This window comes from Siphateles boraxobius, unplaced genomic scaffold (genome assembly GCF_051911475.1).
Source record: "Siphateles boraxobius isolate OS27281-9 unplaced genomic scaffold, OSU_SipBor_1 2, whole genome shotgun sequence".
In the NCBI taxonomy this organism is placed as follows: Eukaryota; Metazoa; Chordata; class Actinopteri; order Cypriniformes; family Leuciscidae; genus Siphateles; species Siphateles boraxobius.
The window spans coordinates 11,233,383-11,255,351 of NW_027508810.1; the positions used below are offsets into that span (position 1 = coordinate 11,233,383).

At 38.7% G+C, this 21,969-nt stretch overlaps 2 protein-coding genes across 17 annotated transcripts in view; both read left to right on the top strand.

The window, feature by feature from the left end:
• The window catches only part of LOC143744400 (ATP-binding cassette sub-family C member 5), a 43,468-nt gene extending 26,139 nt beyond the window's left edge, over positions 1–17,329 (top strand). For all 3 annotated transcript variants that reach the window (XM_077235869.1, XM_077235870.1, XM_077235871.1), the window contains 13 exons: positions 109–293; positions 838–984; positions 3,911–4,040; positions 4,170–4,323; positions 9,188–9,316; positions 9,640–9,826; positions 9,947–10,036; positions 10,424–10,616; positions 10,736–10,895; positions 11,818–11,896; positions 11,975–12,088; positions 15,330–15,494; positions 15,965–17,329. In XM_077235869.1, the coding sequence (XP_077091984.1) occupies positions 109–293; positions 838–984; positions 3,911–4,040; positions 4,170–4,323; positions 9,188–9,316; positions 9,640–9,826; positions 9,947–10,036; positions 10,424–10,616; positions 10,736–10,895; positions 11,818–11,896; positions 11,975–12,088; positions 15,330–15,494; positions 15,965–16,066 (1,835 nt within the window). In that variant the 3' untranslated portion in view covers positions 16,067–17,329. The remainder of the gene's footprint in view (positions 1–108; positions 294–837; positions 985–3,910; positions 4,041–4,169; positions 4,324–9,187; positions 9,317–9,639; positions 9,827–9,946; positions 10,037–10,423; positions 10,617–10,735; positions 10,896–11,817; positions 11,897–11,974; positions 12,089–15,329; positions 15,495–15,964) is intronic.
• A 398-nt stretch (positions 17,330–17,727) lies between these two features.
• Positions 17,728–21,969, top strand: part of med12 (mediator complex subunit 12) — a 30,622-nt gene continuing 26,380 nt past the window's right edge. For 6 of the 14 annotated variants that reach the window (XM_077235844.1, XM_077235846.1, XM_077235849.1 and 3 more), the window contains exons 1-6: positions 17,728–17,944; positions 18,984–19,088; positions 19,191–19,382; positions 19,559–19,718; positions 19,892–20,067; positions 21,812–21,922. In XM_077235844.1, the coding sequence (XP_077091959.1) occupies positions 17,843–17,944; positions 18,984–19,088; positions 19,191–19,382; positions 19,559–19,718; positions 19,892–20,067; positions 21,812–21,922 (846 nt within the window). In that variant the 5' untranslated portion in view covers positions 17,728–17,842. The remainder of the gene's footprint in view (positions 17,945–18,983; positions 19,089–19,190; positions 19,383–19,558; positions 19,719–19,891; positions 20,068–21,811; positions 21,923–21,969) is intronic. The other 8 variants (XM_077235842.1, XM_077235847.1, XM_077235848.1 and 5 more) reach the window with 2 other exon arrangements.

Consider the following 21,969-nt stretch of genomic DNA (forward strand, 5'->3'; position numbering starts at 1 on the left):
AATCTGAGAACAACAGTCTGAGTTTAGCTGAGCTAATATTGGTGGATGAGTCACACTTGTTTGTTGTTTTCCTCTGTCTCTTTCTGTTGTTTGATTTGCACCTCACAGAACAGCTCATGCAGGCGGAGGAAAAGGGGACCGGGGCCGTGGCCTGGCCTGTGTATGCTGCTTACATCAAGGCTGCCGGAGGTCCTCTGGCCTTCATTGTGAACATCCTCCTCTTCCTCTTCACCACAGGCAGTATCGCCTTCAGCAACTGGTGGCTGAGTCACTGGATCAGGCAGGGCAGCGGGGTAAACCAATCTCACTGCTTTAACTTTTTGCCATTTAAAGGGATAGTTCAGCCAACAAAAAGAACTCTGTCATCAGTTACTCACCTGTATGACTCTTTTTTGAGAATTTCTGATTATTAACCAACCAATTCACTGGAAAGATCTGACTCAAAAGAATAATTAGTTTCCATGGTCCGTTCTTGCTCACATCCTTCAGAGTTTCATGGAAGAAAGTAAGTCTTTACAGGTTTAGAAACGACATAATGGTGAAACAATGATGACAATTTTCATTTTTGAGTGAATTATTCCTTTAAGGCAAGGCAACGCCAGCTTGAATCACCGACTTTTGGTGCTCAGCTGAAATGAACATCAATCCCGAAACTAATTAGAAGTGCCAGACTCCACACGATTTACACAGAGGGACAATCACGGCAACAGATGTTGCAGTTAACTCGTATTCTGTAAAATAATTGAGACTGGGACTGGTGCACACAGTTCAGCTGGTATGTTGGGGATCTCTAGGGAAGGATCATGTTTCCAAGGTAATGTTCGTTTGTCCCTGCAGAATTCCTCGCTCCTGCAGGGGAACGAGACCGCCGAGAGCGATAGCATGCGGCTGAATCCGCACATACAGTACTACTCCAGGGTGTACGTCTTATCCATGGTGGCGGCGCTGTTCCTGAAGACCGTGAGAGGGCTGGTGTTCGTCAAGGTAATCTGGAGTTTATTGTCAGCCAAGTTAGCGCACGAGATTCCTCTGTTCAGGCTTCCTGCTGAATTTTTCATCAAACGCTTGGGTCCTCAGGCAGATGCATTTCCTCTTTGCTCATGTACTATTCATCACCGCCTGAATCTACCTGAGAGTACCAGGTTAATCTGTCATGGGGGCATAGCAATTAATGCCTTTTTTCCCACAGTGAAACTGATATGTTATTGATATGGTATAGTTTCAGTTTAGTTTTCACACTAAATCCTTGCTCTGCAATCCATGACATTGGCAAGTTTCCACTTTTTTCTCTTTCTCATCCTTTCTGTCTCTTCATTTTTTCTGCGGTTTAATTGAAATTGCCTGCAGGCTAAATCCATTTATCTGTCCAGTGTCTTGACTTTGAGCTGGAGGGGTTGTGTATGCGTGTCCCAGCAGGACCCTGTGCCCTCTTCTCCTTTAAGCAGACCCGACAGCACATTAGAGAGGTTATGTGTCTGTGTAATTGTGTGCCACTTGTATTCACTAATTCCTCGATGATGGCTAATCTCTTTTACCAGAAGGTAAGATAGCAAATTTGGGAACTTTACATATTCTATTAATGGAATGAATTTGTCTCCTAGTGCCAGAATCCATCAAATCCAAATGTACTCCCATAAGCATAACATGAGGAATTTTGTTATCAAGGCATATATGTGAGAATATCTGTACTTATGTAACCATGTGTTTATATGTGCTGTAGTTCTACCCTCAGGGCAGTGATGACGTTCATCATTTACTACGCCTCATTTGTGTGTTAGATCGTATAAAGTGCTGGGGAAAACGTCATGTCTACACTGGATATGATCTGTGGAATGTGCTAAAACTAAACCGCTTTCATTATAATTAAAGAAGCTGTTTTCATGAGAAGTGCCCTTTGTGGCGCGGCATGTCTTAGTGTGCCGACAGATGATGATGCCTGTTTTCTACTTCTGACCCACTGCTGCACAGCGATCCCAACCACTTTATTTCCCCTGTGTGACTTAAAATGACAAACTGATTTTATTTATATATTACATTTATTCGTTATACACTATTGTTTAAAACTTTTGGGTCAGTAGGGTATTTTTAAGGACTTTGAAAGAAGTCTCTTATGGTCAACAAGGCTGTGTTTATTTGATCAAAAATACAGTAAAGAAACAGTAATATTGTGAAATATTACAATTTAAAATCACTTTCTATTTAAATATATATATATATATATATATATTGTTTAAATACAAATGTATTCATGTGATGGCAAAACTGAATTTTCAGAAGCCATTATTCCAGTCTTCAGTGTCACATGATCAAAAGAAATATTGGTATCCTTATTTTACAGTGTCCTTGTTATATGAACTTACCATAGTAATAACAGTAAGTTATTAACTAACTAACCCTCAACCAAACCCTGATCCTGTCCTAACCCTATAGTAAGTACATGTAGTTAATTAATATTACTTAGTACTTAAATATATAGTTACACTGTAACAATGACACCTTAAAATAAAGTGTAACTAAAACCGTTTGTAACACTATATACATGTATTTACTGTTTGATGCATCCTTGCTGAATAAAATTATTTTCTTCTTGAAAAAACAAAAAGTACTTGGTATATATTTAATTAGGTTTAATTTGTTGCATCAAAACAAAATGGTGCCCTTGTCCTTAAATCATCTAATGTTTCTAACCAGATGTATCGGGTGTGTCGTCAGGAGGGAATAACTGTGAAGTCTGTCCTGGGCCCTGTGGTGGTGGAGACCCTCGGGGAGTGCGGGTCCTGGGCCCTTTGAATTTTCATCCTAATGATCATGATCCTAATACGCAGTTGTTTAAAGGGATAGTTCACCCAGAAAAGAAAAGTCTGTCATTAATTACTCGCCCTCATTTCGTTCCAAACCCGTAAGACTTTCATTCATCTTCTGATCACAAATGAAGATCTTTTTAATGAAACCTGAGAGATTTCTGTCCCTCCATTGACAGCTATGCAACGAGAAGTTAACCCCAGAAAGGTAGTAAATACTTCATTAATGTAATCCATGTGACTCTAGTGGTTTAACCTCAATTTTATGAAGTGATGCGAGTGCTTTGTTTGTGCAAAAAACATAACTTAACCACTTTATTTACAAAATATTAATCTGTTGCGCATTCACGCACCAATGTTTACTCTCGCATTTAGTGTGGTGCTCTTGTGAACGCACGTTGGAGATTAATATTTTGAAGTGGTAAATTATGTTTTTTCTGCAAACAAAGCACTACAGTCACTTTATAAAATTGAGGTTGAACCATTGAAGTCATATGGATTACTTTGATGATGTCTTTACTACCTTTCTGGGGATTAAAGTGGTAGTTGTGTAGCTGTCAATGTAGGGACAGAGAGATAAAAAAGATCTTCATTTGTGATGAGAAGATGAATGAAAGTTTTGAAGGGTTTTGAACGACATGAGGGTTAGTAATTAATGACAGAATTTTCATTTTTGGGTGAACTATCCCTTTAAACGTTTTGCTGTTCTACGAAGTAATTTTTTTTATGCCAGCTGTATTTTATACCTTACTTTATGTCTATTAACAAAGAAATTCCCCTATTTTACTGTGGCTGAAGTTGATTGATGTTTGCTCAGTGATGTCAGACTCGAGCAGTGTTGGTCACTTCCAGTGTAATGTCTCGTCTGGACCTCACAGAGCTCAGGCAAAGGCATTTCTGTATGCTTGCCACGGGTTCCCGTCATATAATCTAGCTATTATGGCTGTTTAAATGTTTGTTTACACCCCTGACCTGTTTATTTGCATTGTAGACCCTAACTAAAGCCTTTTATAGGTTTTTAAAACACCGGCCCATTTATTAGCATATTTGCTGTGATCATGCATTATTAACACTGTTGTGTGTGTGTGTCATTGTTGTTGTTGATGCAGTGCACTGTGCGGGCAGCCTCGGTTCTGCATGATAAACTATTTAAGACTCTACTTCTGAGCCCCATGCGCTTTTTCGACACAACACCCCTGGGACGCATTCTCAACCGATTCTCCAAGGACATGGATGAGGGTGAGGAACCTCTTTCTCTCTTTCTCAGTTCACAAATCCTTTTCAAATGTGGGATGACGGGGGCGTCTCAAAGAGTTTTGATGTCTCGCTCTTTCACACGTTGACTCTCTATTCTCCCTCTTTGCATAGTTGACGTGCGGCTGGCTATGCAAGCCGAAATGCTGCTCCAGAATGTGACACTAGTGCTGTTCTGTCTGGCAATGGTGGGCATTGTGTTTCCGTGGTTCCTGTTCTCCATCATTCCTTTAGGGGTGTTCCTCTTCATTGTCAACCGAATCTCCAGGTTTGGTCTCTCAGATTTATTAAAAGAAACCGATAGTTGTGCTGTGTGTATCAAATTAGCTCTAAAGAAATATTAAAAATCAATAATAACTTGTTATAATTGATTATGAATATTCAAGTCAGTTAATAGAATTAAATTAATGTGGTAAATTAATATTACAATCAATTAACCTGTTTGTCCCGTGAACACTCAGTGTTAATTGTTTATTAATTCTAAGAAATGTACATTTCCAGGGTATGGGAAATTTCTTTCTTACTTTACAGTACTACTAAGTAGTAAATAACTAAGTAGTCAAAATCTATGATTAGGGACTCTTAATATATGAGCTTGAGACATGGACAACTTAACGTGTGACATGAACAAGATTTTATTAACTAGACTGAACACTTAAACTACTCTAACATACACATACATACATGCATACAGTTTACCAAGGGAAAGAGAGCCGAAGCAGAATATAGGAAAGCAAGAAGTTATAGCATTGTTTGAAATTCAGCAGATCAACAGCTTTGAGCAAACCATCAGTTTAGTTCTAACACGCCCTTCTTTAAAAGGGGTAAGGATACTTAATGTATCAAATAATGAGACACTTAAGAAAGTTTGATACTTAAATGTCTCGCCCATTTGAATTAAACTGTCCCGATGCAATTTGTTGAGGCTCCAGTTGATCTATGCTGATGTTGTTTTGATGAGAGAGAACCAGTGAGAGTCAGAGGATTTTTGGTGAATGGAAAGACAAGGCAGCAGCCTGGCACAAGCTTGGGGTCTTTAGAACACTTCTAGTTCAGCATTATCTTCACATCAGGATTTCAGAAAGGGACTAAGAGGCGTGATCTTGTGATCACTGAATTTTAAAGCGTGAAGATGTCACACCCTCTGGAGGTGTGTGAGCCAATAAGAAGTTTTTTCCTTTGGAGGGAGATTTTACGACCCATTGTGTTCTAGCAGGGCATTTGAATATATATTTTGATTGGGTGTTTAAGAAAAGAATATTGAATATTCTTATAATACTAATGCGTCACAAATTTAGAAAAATGTAAAGTAAATTAAGAAATGGGGGACGAATATTGGAGTTTATCGAGACTAAACATGCTACACATATGATTTAGGTTAACCATAGTATGCAAGTCTGAAACATTAATCCAAAAGAGTTTAAAAGAGAAAATGAAGACATAGGCCAAACCACATAAAAGGAAAATCATGAGATGGGGAAATTAGATACATGTTTATACATTTCTCATGTGGTTATATATAGAATATATAGGATTAAAATGGTTTATTTCTCCTTATCAGCAAGAATTAAGTGAGAGCCACAATTCCCTGCAAATTCCTTTTGGGGTCTTAAAATTCTTATCAGTCTAAATGTGTCCTGTAACATTCATTAAATATAAGGAATAAATTGTGTGTGTCTGATTGGTCCAGATGCTACTTGTGTCAATGTAAAACATAGAACCAAATATATAGGTCAGGCTGATTAATTGACGAATTTGTGTTCCAAATCTGCCAAAAACGATGTAGATAAAAAGATACTAAAGAAAATGAAGTGTTTCTATATATTATTTTAATTATTTGTATTATACAGGTAATTATTTAATTAAAAATATAAATGTATTCATGTGTATTAAAGGTTTAGTTCTGTCATGAATTACTCACCCTCATGTCGTTCCAAACCCGTAAGACTTTCGTTCATCTTCAGAGCACAAATTAAGATCTTTTTGATCAAATCTGAGATTTCTGTCCATCCATTGGCAGCGACGCAACTACCCTTTTGACACTTCAAAAAGTTCATAAAGAGATTGTAAAACTAATCCGAATGAATTAAGTGGTTTAATCACTTTATATGATGAAGAGATTTAATTTGGGCTTTTATTCACAGATAAACATTGATCAGCAAACATAAACAGAAGCAGAAGCTTGGTTCTTGCAGAAGCTCAAACGTGCTGCATAACACAAGAATGAACCTCATTGGTTCTTGCAGGAGCTCAAACGTGCTGCGTAACACATGAATGAACCTCATTGGTTCTTGCAGAAGCTCAAACATGCTGCATAACACAAGAATGAACCTCATTGGTTCTTGCAGGAGCTCAAACGTGCTGTGTAACACATGAATGAACCTTATTGGTTCTTGCAGAAGCTCAAACATGCTGCATAACACAAGAATGAACCTCATTGGTTCTTGCAGGAGCTCAAACGTGCTGCGTAACACATGAATGAACCTCATTGGTTCTTGCAGAAGCTCAAACGCGCTGCATAACAAAAGAATGAACGTCATTGGTTCTTGCAGAAGCTCAAACGTGCTGCATAACACAAGAATGAACCTCATTGGTTCTTGCAGAAGCTCAAACGTGCTGTGTAACACATGAATGAACCTCATTGGTTCTTACAGAAGCTCAAACGTGCTGTGTAACACATGAATGAACCTCATTGGTTCTTGCAGAAGCTCAAACGTGCTGTGTAACACATGAATGAACCTCATTGGTTCTTGCAGAAGCTCAAACGTGCTGCATAACACAAGAATGAACCTCATTGGTTCTTGCAGAAGCTCAAACGTGCTGTGTAACACATGAATGAACCTCATTGGTTCTTGCAGAAGCTCAAACGTGCTGTGTAACACGAGAATGAACCTCATTGGTTCTTGCTGAAGCTCAAACCAGAGCCATAGAGAGAAAGAGTTGCGACACGCTTTGAAGTCGTAACTATGGCTGTCACGTGGTTCATGTAAGCCCCAATAGTTCCAAAACATACGCTGGCTGTCATGTTCTTCTATGGGACAGACAGCAGCGATTGCATTATTGAATGGTAAATATAAAATAAAACACACACCCAAGTACTTTTTAAGCGGTTATTGCATTATTGCATTTTGTTAATGTCAGTTTTGCATTTGGAGAGGCAGGTGACAACGAAATACTGTATATTCTGTCACAGCTGACGAAGTCATGGCTAGCTAGCTAGCAGGCAGGGCTTGAAAATTGGTTGAAACAACCAATATAAATAATTACGCTGGCTGTGCATGTACAAATGAAGACCAGTATAAGCATCGCAAAGGACCTCTGATACAATATAGACAGTTGACAATTCAAAAGAGGTCGATATTTCAGAAACTTACGTTACCTCTGGAACAACTCAACGCGTAGCATTCACCACTCAAAACTCACATAATGAAAAGTTAGTATATCCCCAAAATTACATTAAATAAAAGTTGCTATAAAGGTGGTTGCGATTCATTACATTGATTATTACGTTGACACTTAAATGGCTTGCATATAATCGCATTTTTTCCTGGGGAGTAGCAGAAATGGCATTAATACGTTTTGTGTTTATTTTTGGAGGGAAATGGGGTGCTCCCATAACGTAGAATACATTTACAGCACAGCAACGACCATTTGCAGCAAATTTCAGTAGATATGACGGAGAGTGTGGTCAGTTGAAATGAAACTGGAGATATGGTTACTGACTGGTTAGTAAAAAACATCACATTTAACTATGACCTCCGTATTTACACATTTCTGACTGGTAGCTAACGTTAGTGAAGTGTTGATCATGTAAGCTAGCTGCAATTAACTATTATCTTCAAATAAACATTAACTAAAGTTGGCTACATAAATTACAACTACTGACTAGATTCATGAGAGGACAGCTAATGTTACTTCCGCATTCCAAAGTTCCCATGGCGGTCTATGGGAGTGTCGTAACTCTGTTTTCAACGGCTCTGGCTCAAATGTGCTGCGTAACACGAGAATGAACCTCACTGGTTATTGCTGAAGCTCAAACGTGCTGCGTAACACGAGAATGAACCACATTGGTTCTTGCTCTTCAAGCGAGCTTCCGTTTACTACAACTGTTGTGTGAGTTGATCAATGTTTATATGCGAATAAAAGTCTTAATTCAATCTGTTTATCATGATCGTGTCTCTTTAGAAAATTTGGACTAAACCGCTCAATTGATATCTATTAGTTTTACGATCACGACTATTTTAAGCCTCAAAGTGTCAGTTGTGTAGCTGTCAATGGAGGGACAGAAATCTTTCAGATTTCATCAAAAAGATCTTAATTTGTTTTCAGAAGATGAGCGAAAGTCTTACGGGCGTAAAGTTTCTTGAGAGGTACATCAAATTGCTGGCATTTTTAAACATAAAAAATGGTAAAATATCACGTAAAATATGTTTAAAAATGGCAGCAATTTTAAGTACCTCTCATTTGCCAGTGTACTAATGACCACTAGTTCTAGACATTGTGATACAAAATTTGTTTCTCTCTTTGAAGTGAAATATGTTCAGATGTGTTCTTTTGCTCTGAAAAGACAACAGCACCACCCTCATGCATATTTTTACAAAGAATCTGTCTTGCATATCAAGGGCAGGTTTGTCCTCTTTCAACTTCATTTTAAGAAAAGTATAATTCATTACTGACATTATTCACAAGCCTTGTCTTTTTTACATATGCACTTACAAGCTAAAATCAGGCTAGTTTTTCATCAGTAATGGCCTCTGCCTCTGCCTTACACTGCAGATAGACTCTTCTGTCCTGTCTGCGATAGCGCTGATGTGTGAAAGGCCTCATAAAGCCCCGTATAAATCAGTTTAGAAGCCAGAAATGACTGCAGCTCAGCCAGGAAGATCCCCTCAGTCTCACTATTTATTATTGTCCCCTGTGGGCCTCCATCTCGCCACTAACCTGTCACATCACAGACAGTTCTGTGAGACACACAGATAAGCAGATGAGATGAGCCAGACCTTTGATCAAAACTAGCCGTATATCGCTGCTCATATTCCATGACTGGGTGACTTTTTGTCAGGGACTGAAAATATATATATATATATATAAATAAATAAATGTACTTTTCCGATTGTCCTTTTTACCCAAAGGGTTCTCATTCGTGAGCTGAAGCGCCTGGAAAATATCAGCCAATCCCCTTTCACCTCTCATATCACCAGCAGTCTGCAAGGACTGTCCACTATCTATGCTTACGGCAGGGGTGCTGACTTCATACACAGGTAATATTCAGTCAACATAATGTCCTCCATGACTTTGCAGAAATTTTCACTGAAACGCTGAAGTTTTGCTGGGGAAACTTTACTTTAAGTCTTTATGTACCATGGCCCCAGAAAGTATTCTCAAATTTCAAAAAGTTACACTCACAAATGTCTTTGCATAAGATAATAATGAAAAAGCGAGGACCAATCAAATTTGAGGACCGGAACTAACTGTTTTGTATTGTATAAATGCACCCTTGGTGAGAATAATATACATCTTTAAAACATATTAAAAACTGACCACAAATTGTACAAAAAAATAATTATCTGTTCTATTCCACCAGGAATCAAGCCCTGCTTGACACAAACCAAGCGTGTCACTATCTGTTCAGCTGTGCTATGCGTTGGCTGGCTGTTCGTCTGGATCTTATCAGTATTTCTCTCATCACCACTATAGCCCTCCTCATCGTCTTAATGCACGGCACCATTCCCCCTGCCTACGCGGGCCTGGCCATCTCCTACGCTGTACAGGTGCGCTGCTCTCACAGCCGAGTAGGGGACGTGTTGAAAGCTTGTAGGGCAGGACTGCATTGCTTATTATTGCTCATAATTGTTATTCATTGTCCCTTTACTTTCCCTTCCCATATCCAGCTGACTGGCCTGTTTCAGTTCACTGTGAGGCTCCTTTCTGAAACCGAAGCCCGATTTACCTCAGTGGAGCGGATCAATCATTACATAAAGGTAGAAGCATCTGTGACACATGCGTGCGTGTTGTGTCGATGGAAAATAGAAAGGGACCGACCATTTGTTATTCAGCTGACACCGCTCACACAAGACAACAGCTTTTTACTTTGCACAGGCCGCTGAGCCCAGCGGTCAGTGCGCTGCATAGTGAGTCTGCTACATGCCGCTCAGCAGGCTTCATGGGATGCGTTTATTGCCAGCCAGAACATCATAGCTTATGACACAGCTTGTTTCAGTAGACTTTTATCAAAGCAGAACAGTACAGCTGTCTTAGCTGCCGTCCAAGTGGCGGAGAGCATTTTACTGTGATTAATGAAGACAATAACTCAGTCTCGCCGAGTTCTGAAGGACAAAGTATAAACATTATACCATTTATTTACTCAGAACCTGGAAAGCGAAGGTCCTCGACAGATCACCGGATCCTCCGCTCCTGCTTCCAGCTGGCCAGCGGGTGGACGAATCACCTTCCAGAATGTAGAAATGCGATATCGGGATGGCCTTCCTCTGGTTCTGAAGAATCTCTCCTTTAGCGTTCTTCCAGAGGAGACTGTAGGGATAGTTGGCAGAACGGGCTCAGGTACACTCGTCTACTTGACTTTTTTATATCCTATCAGATGCTGTTTGTGTTCATCTGTACAGCGAGTCATATTACTGGTGGAGGAAATAGATTGTGACAATGGTTGGTTGTTTTTTCAGGGAAATCTTCACTGGGTGTTGCACTCTTCAGACTAGTGGAGCTCAGCTGTGGATCAATCATCATTGATGGTGTCAACATCGCTCACATTGGTCTGGAGGACTTGAGGAGCAAGCTGTCAGTCATCCCACAAGAGCCGGTTCTTTTCATTGGTACTGTCAGGTACGGTCCACGTCACTTTACTAATAGTAGACAAGTCCCGAAGTCAAAATGATGCAGTTCACTTCCTTGAGTGTGAAAGTTAGACTATATTTTATCCATGTGGAATTGATCAGATTGTGAAAAAGTGGGCGTTGCACACCAGAATGGAGGGCCAAAACAAAGGCTCTGTCGGATCACAAGTAGACGAGGGAGACACATTCCTGTTTATACCTTGGGTTTTATATCTCTTTTGTCCACTTTCAACCACTTCTGTCCCGATTTCTTCTATGGGCGGGTAGATGTATGTGTTTTTTCAGATCTTTTGATCTAAAGGACAAAATATTTACACAATTTACATATGAACGCACCGGAGACGACAGAAAAAGACACAGAGAACAGTATATTTATTTTCTGATCTGACAGCAATAAGATCACGCCAAACGCTGTGTGTGTGTTAGAAATCAGGAATGGTAAGAACATTGTGCTCATTGTGCACTGTTGAAATCCCGTCTGGCTCGCGCGCTTCCCATAATGTTTACGCGTTAGGTCAGTAGGCGGTAGAGTATGAGAGATCTTTTGTGGCTGTTCGAGCATATTCAACCACATGAGCGTTTACAATACGAAAGCAATCCAATGCATTTTCAACTACCTCTGGAAGTGGTCAGAAGTGGACGAGCTCCAAACATTTTAGACCCCTGCTTCTGCCTGTATTTTGTGTCGTCCACTTGTGATCCAATCGACCAAAACGCATCTTAATACCAGCTGTGAACTAAGTAGTTTCAGAAGTTGAGCAAAATCAGCAAATAATTATGTTTTCACGAAAGATTGCAAAAACAAGCATTTTTCTTTCTTTCAAATAACACGCACTTGATGAATCATGCACAGTAAGACCAGGGTCAGTTTATGTTTAACATGTGGACTAAGTTGCTAATCTCAACATCAGATCAAATCTGGATCCCTGGGATCACTATACTGATGCACAGATCTGGGAAGCACTGGAGAAAACGCACATTAAGGACATGGTGAGTAAGAGCAGGAGGTTTAGGAATTATTTCTCAAAAAGGCAAATGTCTTTGAGTAATGTGTTGATTTGGTTTCAGGTTAACCAGTTGCCCAATTCACTGCATTCAGAGGTGACAGATAATGGAGAGAACTTCTCAGTGGGAGAGAGACAACTTCTATGTGTGGCCAGAGCTCTTCTAAGACACAGCAAGGTAACTGTTAGGATTAACAGGATTAACTCCTGAACACTTCTTCTCAGCTCTGCTCTTTGATTAACAACCAATTGGTCATGCAGAAGCAAAAGAACATGCTTAAAATGTATTAATATTACCAGGAACTATAAGTTCTTATCACCAACATTTTGTCACAAAACACATTGTGTTTGGCTCAAGCCATGTTTATCTTCTTTTCAAGTGAACCCATATTTAGTGATGCATTTTCTTAAAATTTTCTGGTGTGGTGGACATGCACCCAAAAATTAAAATTATGTCATCATTTTCTCACCCTCATGTCGTTCCAATCTTGTATGACTTTCTTTCATCTGTGGAACATAAAATAACATAATTTGAAGAATCTTGTCAACAAAACAGTTTTACACTTTAAAATTGATAAACCGGTTTATTTTGCTGCCTTAACTCTATTTGATTACATGATTAGTTACAGTATATTATTTGCATCATTGTTTTTCTCCTACTGTTGAGAAGCACTGATATACAATTCTGGTGAATCTCAGCTGTTGTAAAATGGTGAAACATTGCCACCACATGGCAGACAGTGAATGACTATTGCTAGTATAACATTTTATGCAATCTTTTCTTTTTGTTTTTTAAACTTGCCGATCATGCAAGCCTGGGAAGCTTTGCACAAAATGTGCAATGATATCAGAAAGGGATGTGATGTAACTGTCTGTACAGAACAGTTCACATGGACTTACATCTGATCTGTGACACCCAAGCAGTTCACTCACAGTTTAATAATCCTCTTCTGGGAAAAATCATACCAATGGTTCCTCTACCTTTTTGACTCCAAGACCCTCCATTGTCCACAACAATATTAGAAGAAACAAAACTCTAGTTTAAAAAACCCAACTTATTTTAATATATTGGTACTCATTGTTTCTGTAAATTCTGTTAAAAAATATAATTAAAATAATGACATCAGGATTCCAGAAGTTTTTGGAACTGAATGTTCTTGTTATCCAATGAATTTACGTGACTCTTACAGTTGTTTGTGATTTACTGGATAAGTATTAGAATGATTTTTAATATATTTTTTAATTCAAATTTCTTCTAAATAAAATATCAAAAGTCATTGTGAAGCTCTCTTTGAATTGAGGTCTCTTAGTGACCCTTGTTTGAGAACCACTGATTTAAACTTTACAGTTTAAATAAAAAACACATTTTTACTGAATTATTTGTTTATGTTCTCGAACAAAAATGAAAGACTATTGGTCAATCAATATGTCCTGCCCCAGCTTACTGTTCCAATAAGACATATGGAAAAAAAGAAAGAAAACTGTACACTGATGAGCCAGAACATTATGACCACCTGCCTAATATGCTGTTGGTCCTCTGCGTGCTGCCCAAACAGCATTGACCCGCCGAGGCATGGACTCTACCAGACTGGTGTAGAAGGTGAAGGTGTCCCATGGAACAAACTTGTTGGTTCAACACATCCCAGAGATGCTCATTTAGATTGAGATCTGGGGAATTTGGAGGCCAGTGCATCGCCTCTTCATCATGGTCCTCAAACCATTCCTGAACAATGTGTGGCAGCGTGCATTATCCTGCTGAAAGAGGCCACTTTCACCAGGGAACACCATTGTCCTGAAGGGGTATACCTGGTCTGCAACAATGTTTAGGTATGCTGCACGTGTCAAATTGTCGTCCACATGAATGGCCAGACCTAGAGTCCCCCAGCAGAACATTGCACAAAGCATCACACTCCCTCCACCAGCTTGTCAGCGTATCCCGGTGCCATCACTTCCCCCGATAAACGGCACGCACGTACATGGCCATAATTATGAAGAATAAAAAACGAGACTCATTAGAGCAGGTGACCCTCTTCCACTGCACCAAGGTCCAGTTCAGACGCTCATTGTAGGTGTTTTCTACGGTGGAAAGGGGTCATCATAAGCACCCTGATTCGTCTGCCGCTATGCAGTCCCCATGTTGAGACACATTCCTCCAAATTAAAATGTTGTGACTTGTGACCAAAGTAGACCTTCTGTTGGCTTGGACCAGACAGGATAGCCTCCGTTGGCCTTGTGCATCGATGAGCCTTGGATGCCCTACACCCCCGGTTTTTGGTTTGTCCCTCCTCGGAGCAATATCGGTAAATTCTCACCACTGCTGACCGGGATCAACCCACAAGCCTTGCCGTTTCAGAGATACTTTAACCCAGTCATCTTGCCATAACAGTTTGGCCCTGGTCAAAGTTGATCAGATCTTTATTCCTTCCGATTTCTCCTGTATCCAACACGAGAACTGATTGTTTGCTTTCCTTCTAATCTACACAGACCTTAAAGGCCCACTGAAGAGCCTTGAAACGCACAGCATTATTCAATGAGTTGACGTAATTTCCACTTAAACAGAAAGACCGAAAGAGACATATCGGGTAGCCCCTCCCCCCCTTTTTAAATAGTCAATAGTGATTTGTTTGTATCACAGCTCGGCAAAGCTGCAGTTGACAGCTTATGACAGTCTAATAGATTTCCCCTTTAGATTTTATATGAAACTGTTACTAAAGCAAAACAGTGTATTTATGTTGGTGAATGGCACCGGTGTCATCTCTTGCGTTTTCTAATGCTTAGTCTGTCTATCCGTTTTTAGTTTTTTCTGTCTAACCTGTCTTTTTCCTCCTAACTCCTCCATCACTTTAAAATATAGCATTCTGTGTAGAATTCATATGGGTCCGACTCGTTGGAGATCTGCACCGACTCTGTGCTCTCTTGTCTCTGGACCGAAGCAGACTGTGTGTGAGCTGTGTTCAGTGACACCAACGTGAACCAGACTTCATATTTACACGGTCTGAATTGTTACATACCCCCCCCTAAATTCATGCAGTTAGCTATCATGTATTAATTTAAGGCAGAAACAATGAGCTCATTAAAGTAGTTGTGAACATAATGATTACACTATTAAGAAAATCTGGCTGTGGTGCATGTTGATTCAGAGTTGGCATCATCTGAAGTCCTGTCAGGAGTTGGCGCTGTCTCCTCACAGGTGTTGGGTCATCTGAAGTCTTCATAAGAGGCTGGATCCAAACTGAAGCTGGCGTAGATGATCAACGATATTCGCTTCACCTGAGACTGGTCATAATAATTTGGCTCACCAGTGTATGACCATTTCATGGGGTGCTGAAATGTAAAAGAAATGAGAAGCCGATTGTCCATTGAAAAAATTGTGATTATAACATTGATGATCACAAACTTGTGCTGTATGTGTATTTTAGATCCTACTCTTAGATGAGGCCACATCTGCTATCGACACAGAGACAGACCACCTCATACAGGACACTATTCGCAGCTCTTTCAGCGGCTGCACCACTCTAGTGATTGCCCATCGTCTCAACACTGTGCTGAACTGTAACAGGATCATGGTCCTGGACCAGGGGCAGGTGGGTCTCCACTTTCATCTGCTGTTGTTTTAATGATAATCATACAGTGAACCCAAAGGGACAGCATTAGTAGAACATGTTCATAATAATATGATAATCAGCTCCAAAGGTTCAGCTTTCAGTTTAAAATTAGATAAATGTGTTAACTCTTAAAAAAGCGGAATGGTGTTAAAATTTTAATTCTATATATACACAATGTATATTTACAGAGAGCTGTCAGAAACATTAACATGCAATTAAAGTGTTGTTTTGAAAGTGTTAATGTCTGATGGATTCTCATTACATGTAGAATAACTGACTCAGAACTGTAAAGTTAGTTTTAAGAAAAGCTTAATGTGTCATTTGTCTAGAGATTCCACTTGGTTTGATATTTTGCATCAAAAAACAGCCTAGATGTATACATTATGGACTATAAACAGTAAATCTAGACAAAGTTATGTTCATGTAACATCTTATCATCTTTGAAATAGATTTTGGAGTTTGACACCCCTTCAAACTTGCTGGCCAATGAAAACTCATGTTTCCATGCCATGATGGTGGCAGCAGAAGAAACGCTCACCTGTAAGAACTAAGCAGGCGTTGAACACACGGACCCTCTGCACAACGAAATATTCAGAGAGACGAGAGGCCCTCCAACCTGCTGCTGTGAAGATTTATACCAGATGCAGAGCAAAAATCCTTCAAGCTGCTGAGATTTTCCGTTTGTTTGTTATACTTTAAGATAATGATAATGTTGTTGTTCGCACAATGAGTGATTTTGAGTTCATACGGTATATGATGTCATGAAGGACAGCTTTCCAATGGAAACATTTATGTTGATGGCACTTTATTTGTGTTGATGTGTGAATAATCCTGCCTGCCAGAGAGGCGTCCTGACTTTTCCAGTCAGTCCAAACAAGTGTTGATTGAGTGCATTTCTCATACTGGACTAGATCTTCTGCCTGTGTTTGGTAGAAGTAAATTTAGCACCCCGATAAATGTAATTTATTTACTTTTTCATTTATTTGCTATAATTCATGTTGGGCTCTACAAAGTATGCAAGATATGTATTGACTATAATGTATTATTGAATTGCCTTGTATGTATCTGACGTTTTCATGCATATGAATCCAACCAAAGATGACTTTCAAATCAGTCACACATATCAATCATTCCAGAGATCAGCACCAAAAAAGAGAAATGTGTTTTATTTTCATTATTCTTATTTTTGTTGTTGTTGTTGTTGTCACTCATACTGTGTAAGTTATGTGCCTCTGCTGTTATATATTTGATGGATATCTGTCAAAAGCATTGTGCAATTAGTGTTTTAGAGAAGAAAATGTGCTGCGTGATTTCTTTTAATAATTCATCAAGACAGTGCTATTTTTATTTGTATTCTAAGTGCATATTTCTGTGTTATCTGACATTTTCTCAACAAAAATTCTAAAAAAAAATCCCTTAGATTCTTGAGGAGTGCCTGTACTTCTTCATATCAAGACTTCACTGCATGATCTCTTCAGGAATGAATGACAGTTGTTTGTATTTTCCAAGCTGAATTGCACAGGTACCTAAATTATGCAGGAATTTGAGTCTATATATATATATATATATATATATATATATATATATATATATATATAAATAAACATATGCCACATCGTGCAGTATCTGTTTAGATATTAATCTTGGAAATATCAAGATAAATACAAATCAGTTCACAAGCTTAGATATGTTAATCATTAAGAGTTGCCTTGTTCTTTAAGATCCAGAGATTATATTTTTGTGGTTGTTGAACACTTGAATTATGAATATTATAAACATGTTTTATTGAATAAAAAGTATATTTATACATTTAACTGCTTTGTGTGTGTAAGACCTTTGTCAGAGTTGAAATATTATTTTTAAATGGCCATGTAATTTTGTTCCTGCATGCTTTTAAACACCATTTAGTTTTTTGTTTGTTTTGTTTTTTCAAAATATGACACTTTATATAAAGACAAACGTAATATAAACATTGTATAGGGGAAAAAACTGTATTTCATGGTTCTCACATTGGACTTTTATCATCCTAAGCAGTAATATGCATTTTCATTTGCCTATAGTAACGTTACTATGAGTTAGTTAACTCATCTAATAAAAAACACAACACGAAACAAAATAACCACAACGACGCTGCAGGAGCTCTTGATCGAACAAATAAAGTCCTTATAATCAAAGAAGCTCCATTATTTTGTAGTGAAGGGACTTTTATGTTGTCTTGTATTTTCCCATCAATCCTGTCGGAACGGAAGCATCGGTGAAGCTGCGGAGCTCTAGCCGCAGCAGCAGCGCTCAGGATCGGCCACACACCGGGCTGACATGCCGCGGGGATGATGGCTGCCTTCGGCATTCTGAGCTACGAACACAGGCCTCTTAAACGGCCCAGACTCGGTCCCCCGGACGTCTATCCACAGGACCCGAAGCAAAAGGAGGTTAGGCCACTTTCCTCCTTCCTCTCTAGCCACATTTAACGTTTAAACAGTGAATCAAATGGTGTTTTTTTAGGGCTGTTAAGACGAGGCCCTACCATCAGCTAACGACAAATAACAATGAACCGAACGGCTCGACTAGCTGAACAGAAAAGCATAATTTATTGCCTCAAATTATTTCGGTTTTCATCTTTAGTTGTTCTTTCAGATGGCTAGAGAGACAAAGAGGATATTTTATTAGTGAAACACCGCTTTAAAAATGACGTAAGGATCTATATTTACCGAGCTTTTTGTTTAAAGCCACTTTCATCGTCGCAGTGCCATTTAAAAAGCGCGTCATGTGAAATGTACGACTGTTAATAAGCATTATCTTGTGTGTTTATAATAATTAAATAAGTATTTGCAATCAAAAAAGCTTTATTTAAGATGTAAACAATCCCAATACCCTGTTAGTAGTGTCGGGTTTGTGTTTGTTGACAACTGCTCGTGGATTGAAGTGTTTGTCATGGATGCGTTTTAAAACCTAGCGAGCTGTCTAGATGGGCAACATTTGTGGGCATCATTGCCTCGTTCAGAATTTAGTATATTAATGATCTATGCATGCAAAAACGATGTACGTGCCTATGATGCCTAAAAATGGTTTCCATGACACAACCATTATAACGTTATCTCAAACGCATTAAGACTGTTGTCAAGAAGATTATCTATATCTATCTATCTATCTATACATATATATATATATATATATATATATATATATATATATATATATATATATATATATATATATATATATGTATGTGTGTGTGTGTGTGTGTGTGGATTGCATCACAAGTCTTATTTTTCAGCATTGTGTTCTTTCATACTCGTACCTGCAGCTTTTTCAGTCTGAATTCAGTTTGTCGTCTTGGTGAATTTTAAACTCTCATAAGGATGGAGGAGGACTGATTAACTCTGATTAACTGGCGCTTGATTAACTTTCCTGCACACTGTACTGAGATATGCATGTAGTAACTGAAACTATCACTCTCTCGTTAATTAGGATGAGTTGACGGCATTGAACGTCAAGCAAGGATTTAACAACCAGCCGGCTGTTTCAGGCGATGAGCATGGCAGCGCTAAAAATGTCAATTTCAACCCTTCAAAGGTAAGATTAATTCATTCAGAGGCCAATTGCATGCATGCATTTTAATACAGTCTCATCCTCATTCATTTACACTGGGGTTTCCTTTTTCCTTCTGCTTTTCAGATTAGCTCAAACTTCAGCAGCATCATTGCAGAGAAGTTACGCTGCAACACATTTCCAGACACTGGGAAGAGGAAGCCGCAGGTCAATCAGAAGGACAATTTCTGGCTCGTCACAGCCAGGTCACAGAGCTCCATTAATAATTGGTTCACGGACTTGGCCGGGACCAAACCCCTTACTCAGCTTGCTAAAAAGGTTAGCTTCTGCCTTGTTCCTTTTTGTGAACTCTGAACAGATCACTCGTTGTATTTCCTTACTATGTTAATTGCGCACAAACCTCTGAGCATTACAGTATTTCACAGTAGGAGGTCAAATGCTCTTTTATCTTGGGGTTTGCATTAGTCTAATTGCTGTGTGTGTGCGCGCGCTAGGTTCCTATCTTCAGCAAGAAAGAGGAAGTGTTTGGCTACCTCGCCAAATACTCTGTGCCGGTGATGCGATCTGCTTGGATGATTAAAATGACTTGTGCGTATCACGCTGCCATTACTGAAACCAAGGTGAAGAAGAGGCATGTCATTGACCCCTGCATAGGTTAGTGTGGTAAATGTGCATCATTCTACATGCTCATATTAGAATTTGGCTGTATTAAACATGCAGCATGTCCTCTTTTAATTATCGAAAGAAGATAGGATGTCCTCTGTTGTTGTGCTGTGTAATTGGGCTTTGTGCTGCAATGCCTCACTGGTTTTATCTGGCTTCCCTAGAATGGACTCAGATAATTACTAAATACCTGTGGGAGCAGCTGCAGAAGGTGGCAGAGTTTTACAGACAGTCTCCCAGCCAGGGCTGCGGGTCTCCTCTGCCAGCTCCTCCTGCAGAGGTCGAAACTGCAATGAAACAGTGGGAGTACAACGAGAAACTGGCCATGTTCATGTTCCAGGTGGGTGGACCCATATTTACTTGAAGTCTGCATGAACAAACGTCTTTTCTTCCCTATTGGGACGTATATCCGAGTGAAACTGCAAGAACAAATGTAGGGTGGGGCTTGATTTTGTCTATAGAGAATTGACTGGATCATGGTTGTGGCTTGCTATTGGTCAATTTCATGTGAGTGACAGGTTGTCATGTCCTCGCACCTGTAAACGCATCATCAGAAAGAAAGGAGATGTCGCTGCAAGCGGGAGGGGACATACGATTTAAAAAAATTAGTGCTTAGAGTGCCATTTGGGACAGGGCCAAACAAATGAAGTATTTATGAGTGAGTCATTGAATCATTAATTCAAACTTTTTTTTTATTTTTTATAATTCACTCAAATTAATCAAACATTTTTAATGTTTAAGTTATGACTGCATCAATTCACATTTTGTCAGAACCTCTAGAAAGTTACATGTTATTTTGTTTAGTTTGTGTGTTTAGAAGCGTGGGATAAACGTAATTTCTATTTGAAAAAAATAATAATTGTGATTCTCAATTTATCCAGAATTGTGCAGCTCTATAATATCCCATAAAAAAACAACAAGAATTGTCAATTTCGATTTCATGGTCACTTTAAAGATGCTGTGTGTTGCTATCTCATGTAGTACAGAGGCTGTCAGATCTGAAGACATTGTGTAAGGTCTGGGTGTCATGGTGTTATGTACTGTTCGAAGGTAGAAATGTCTCATTGTCCTGTTAAGTGAGTTCACAAATAATTTAGAGTTATGTCCCACAAAGATGACATTATAAAAGGGAGAGTTCACCTAAAAATTACAATTTCTGCAAAAGCTGCAAATGTGACTCATCCGGTCAGAAATCGAAGTCTTAACTCTCACGTTATTATTCTTATGTTAGTTTTGCGAATCATTCACTTGTTATGAATAATCTTTGAATTACATCCTTAGTACCAACTAATAAAATTAAATTAGATGGAGTCTCAAATTATTTGTAAATGATTTAATTAGTTGATGTATCCATGTATTACATAAATGGATTTGTAAATCTGATGCGTGTCATTTATGTGCTCATCATGGCTCAATTATAGTCATATCTTTTTTTTAGTTTATTAAGTTTGGATAGGAGAAAGAGTTGAACTTGAAAAATGACACACCTCGCCATTAATATACACTACCATTCAAAAGTTTGGGGTCAGTAAAATTTTAAATGTTTATGAAAAAAGACTCTTATATCCACCAAGGCTACATTACTTTGGTCAAAAACAGTAATATTTTTAAATTTTGTTTTCTATTTGAATATATTTTAAAATATAATTCATTCCAAGCTGAGTTTTCAGCATCATTACTCCAGTCTTCAGTGTCACATGATCCTTCGGAAATCATTCTAATGATTTGCTGTTCAAGAAACATTTCTTATTTTTATCAATACTGAAAGCAGTTGTGCTGCTCATATTTTTGTGGAAATCATGATGCTTTTTTCAGGATATTTTGATGAATAGTAAGAACAGCATTTAATTGAAACAGAAACCTTTTCTAACATTATAAAAGTCTGTTCTGAATAAAATTATTAATTAATTTAAAAAAGACCCTACACTTTGAATGGTTGTGTATATGTGCTGATTGTTTTTGAATAGAGCAAAAAATATGAGATGTAAAATTACTTGATGCGTGATATTGGTCATACTACCATTTATAATTAATTTGGCAATTTATTTTTTGTGGATGGGATTATTGTGTGTATGTGTACATAGGATGGCATGTTAGACAGACATGAGTTTCTCACCTGGGTGCTGGAGTGTTTTGAGAAGATCAGACCCGGAGAAGACGAGCTTCTGCGATTGCTGCTGCCGCTCCTGTTACAGGTCAGTTTAACACAATTTACAGTATTTCAAGAGTTTTCTCCTGAAAT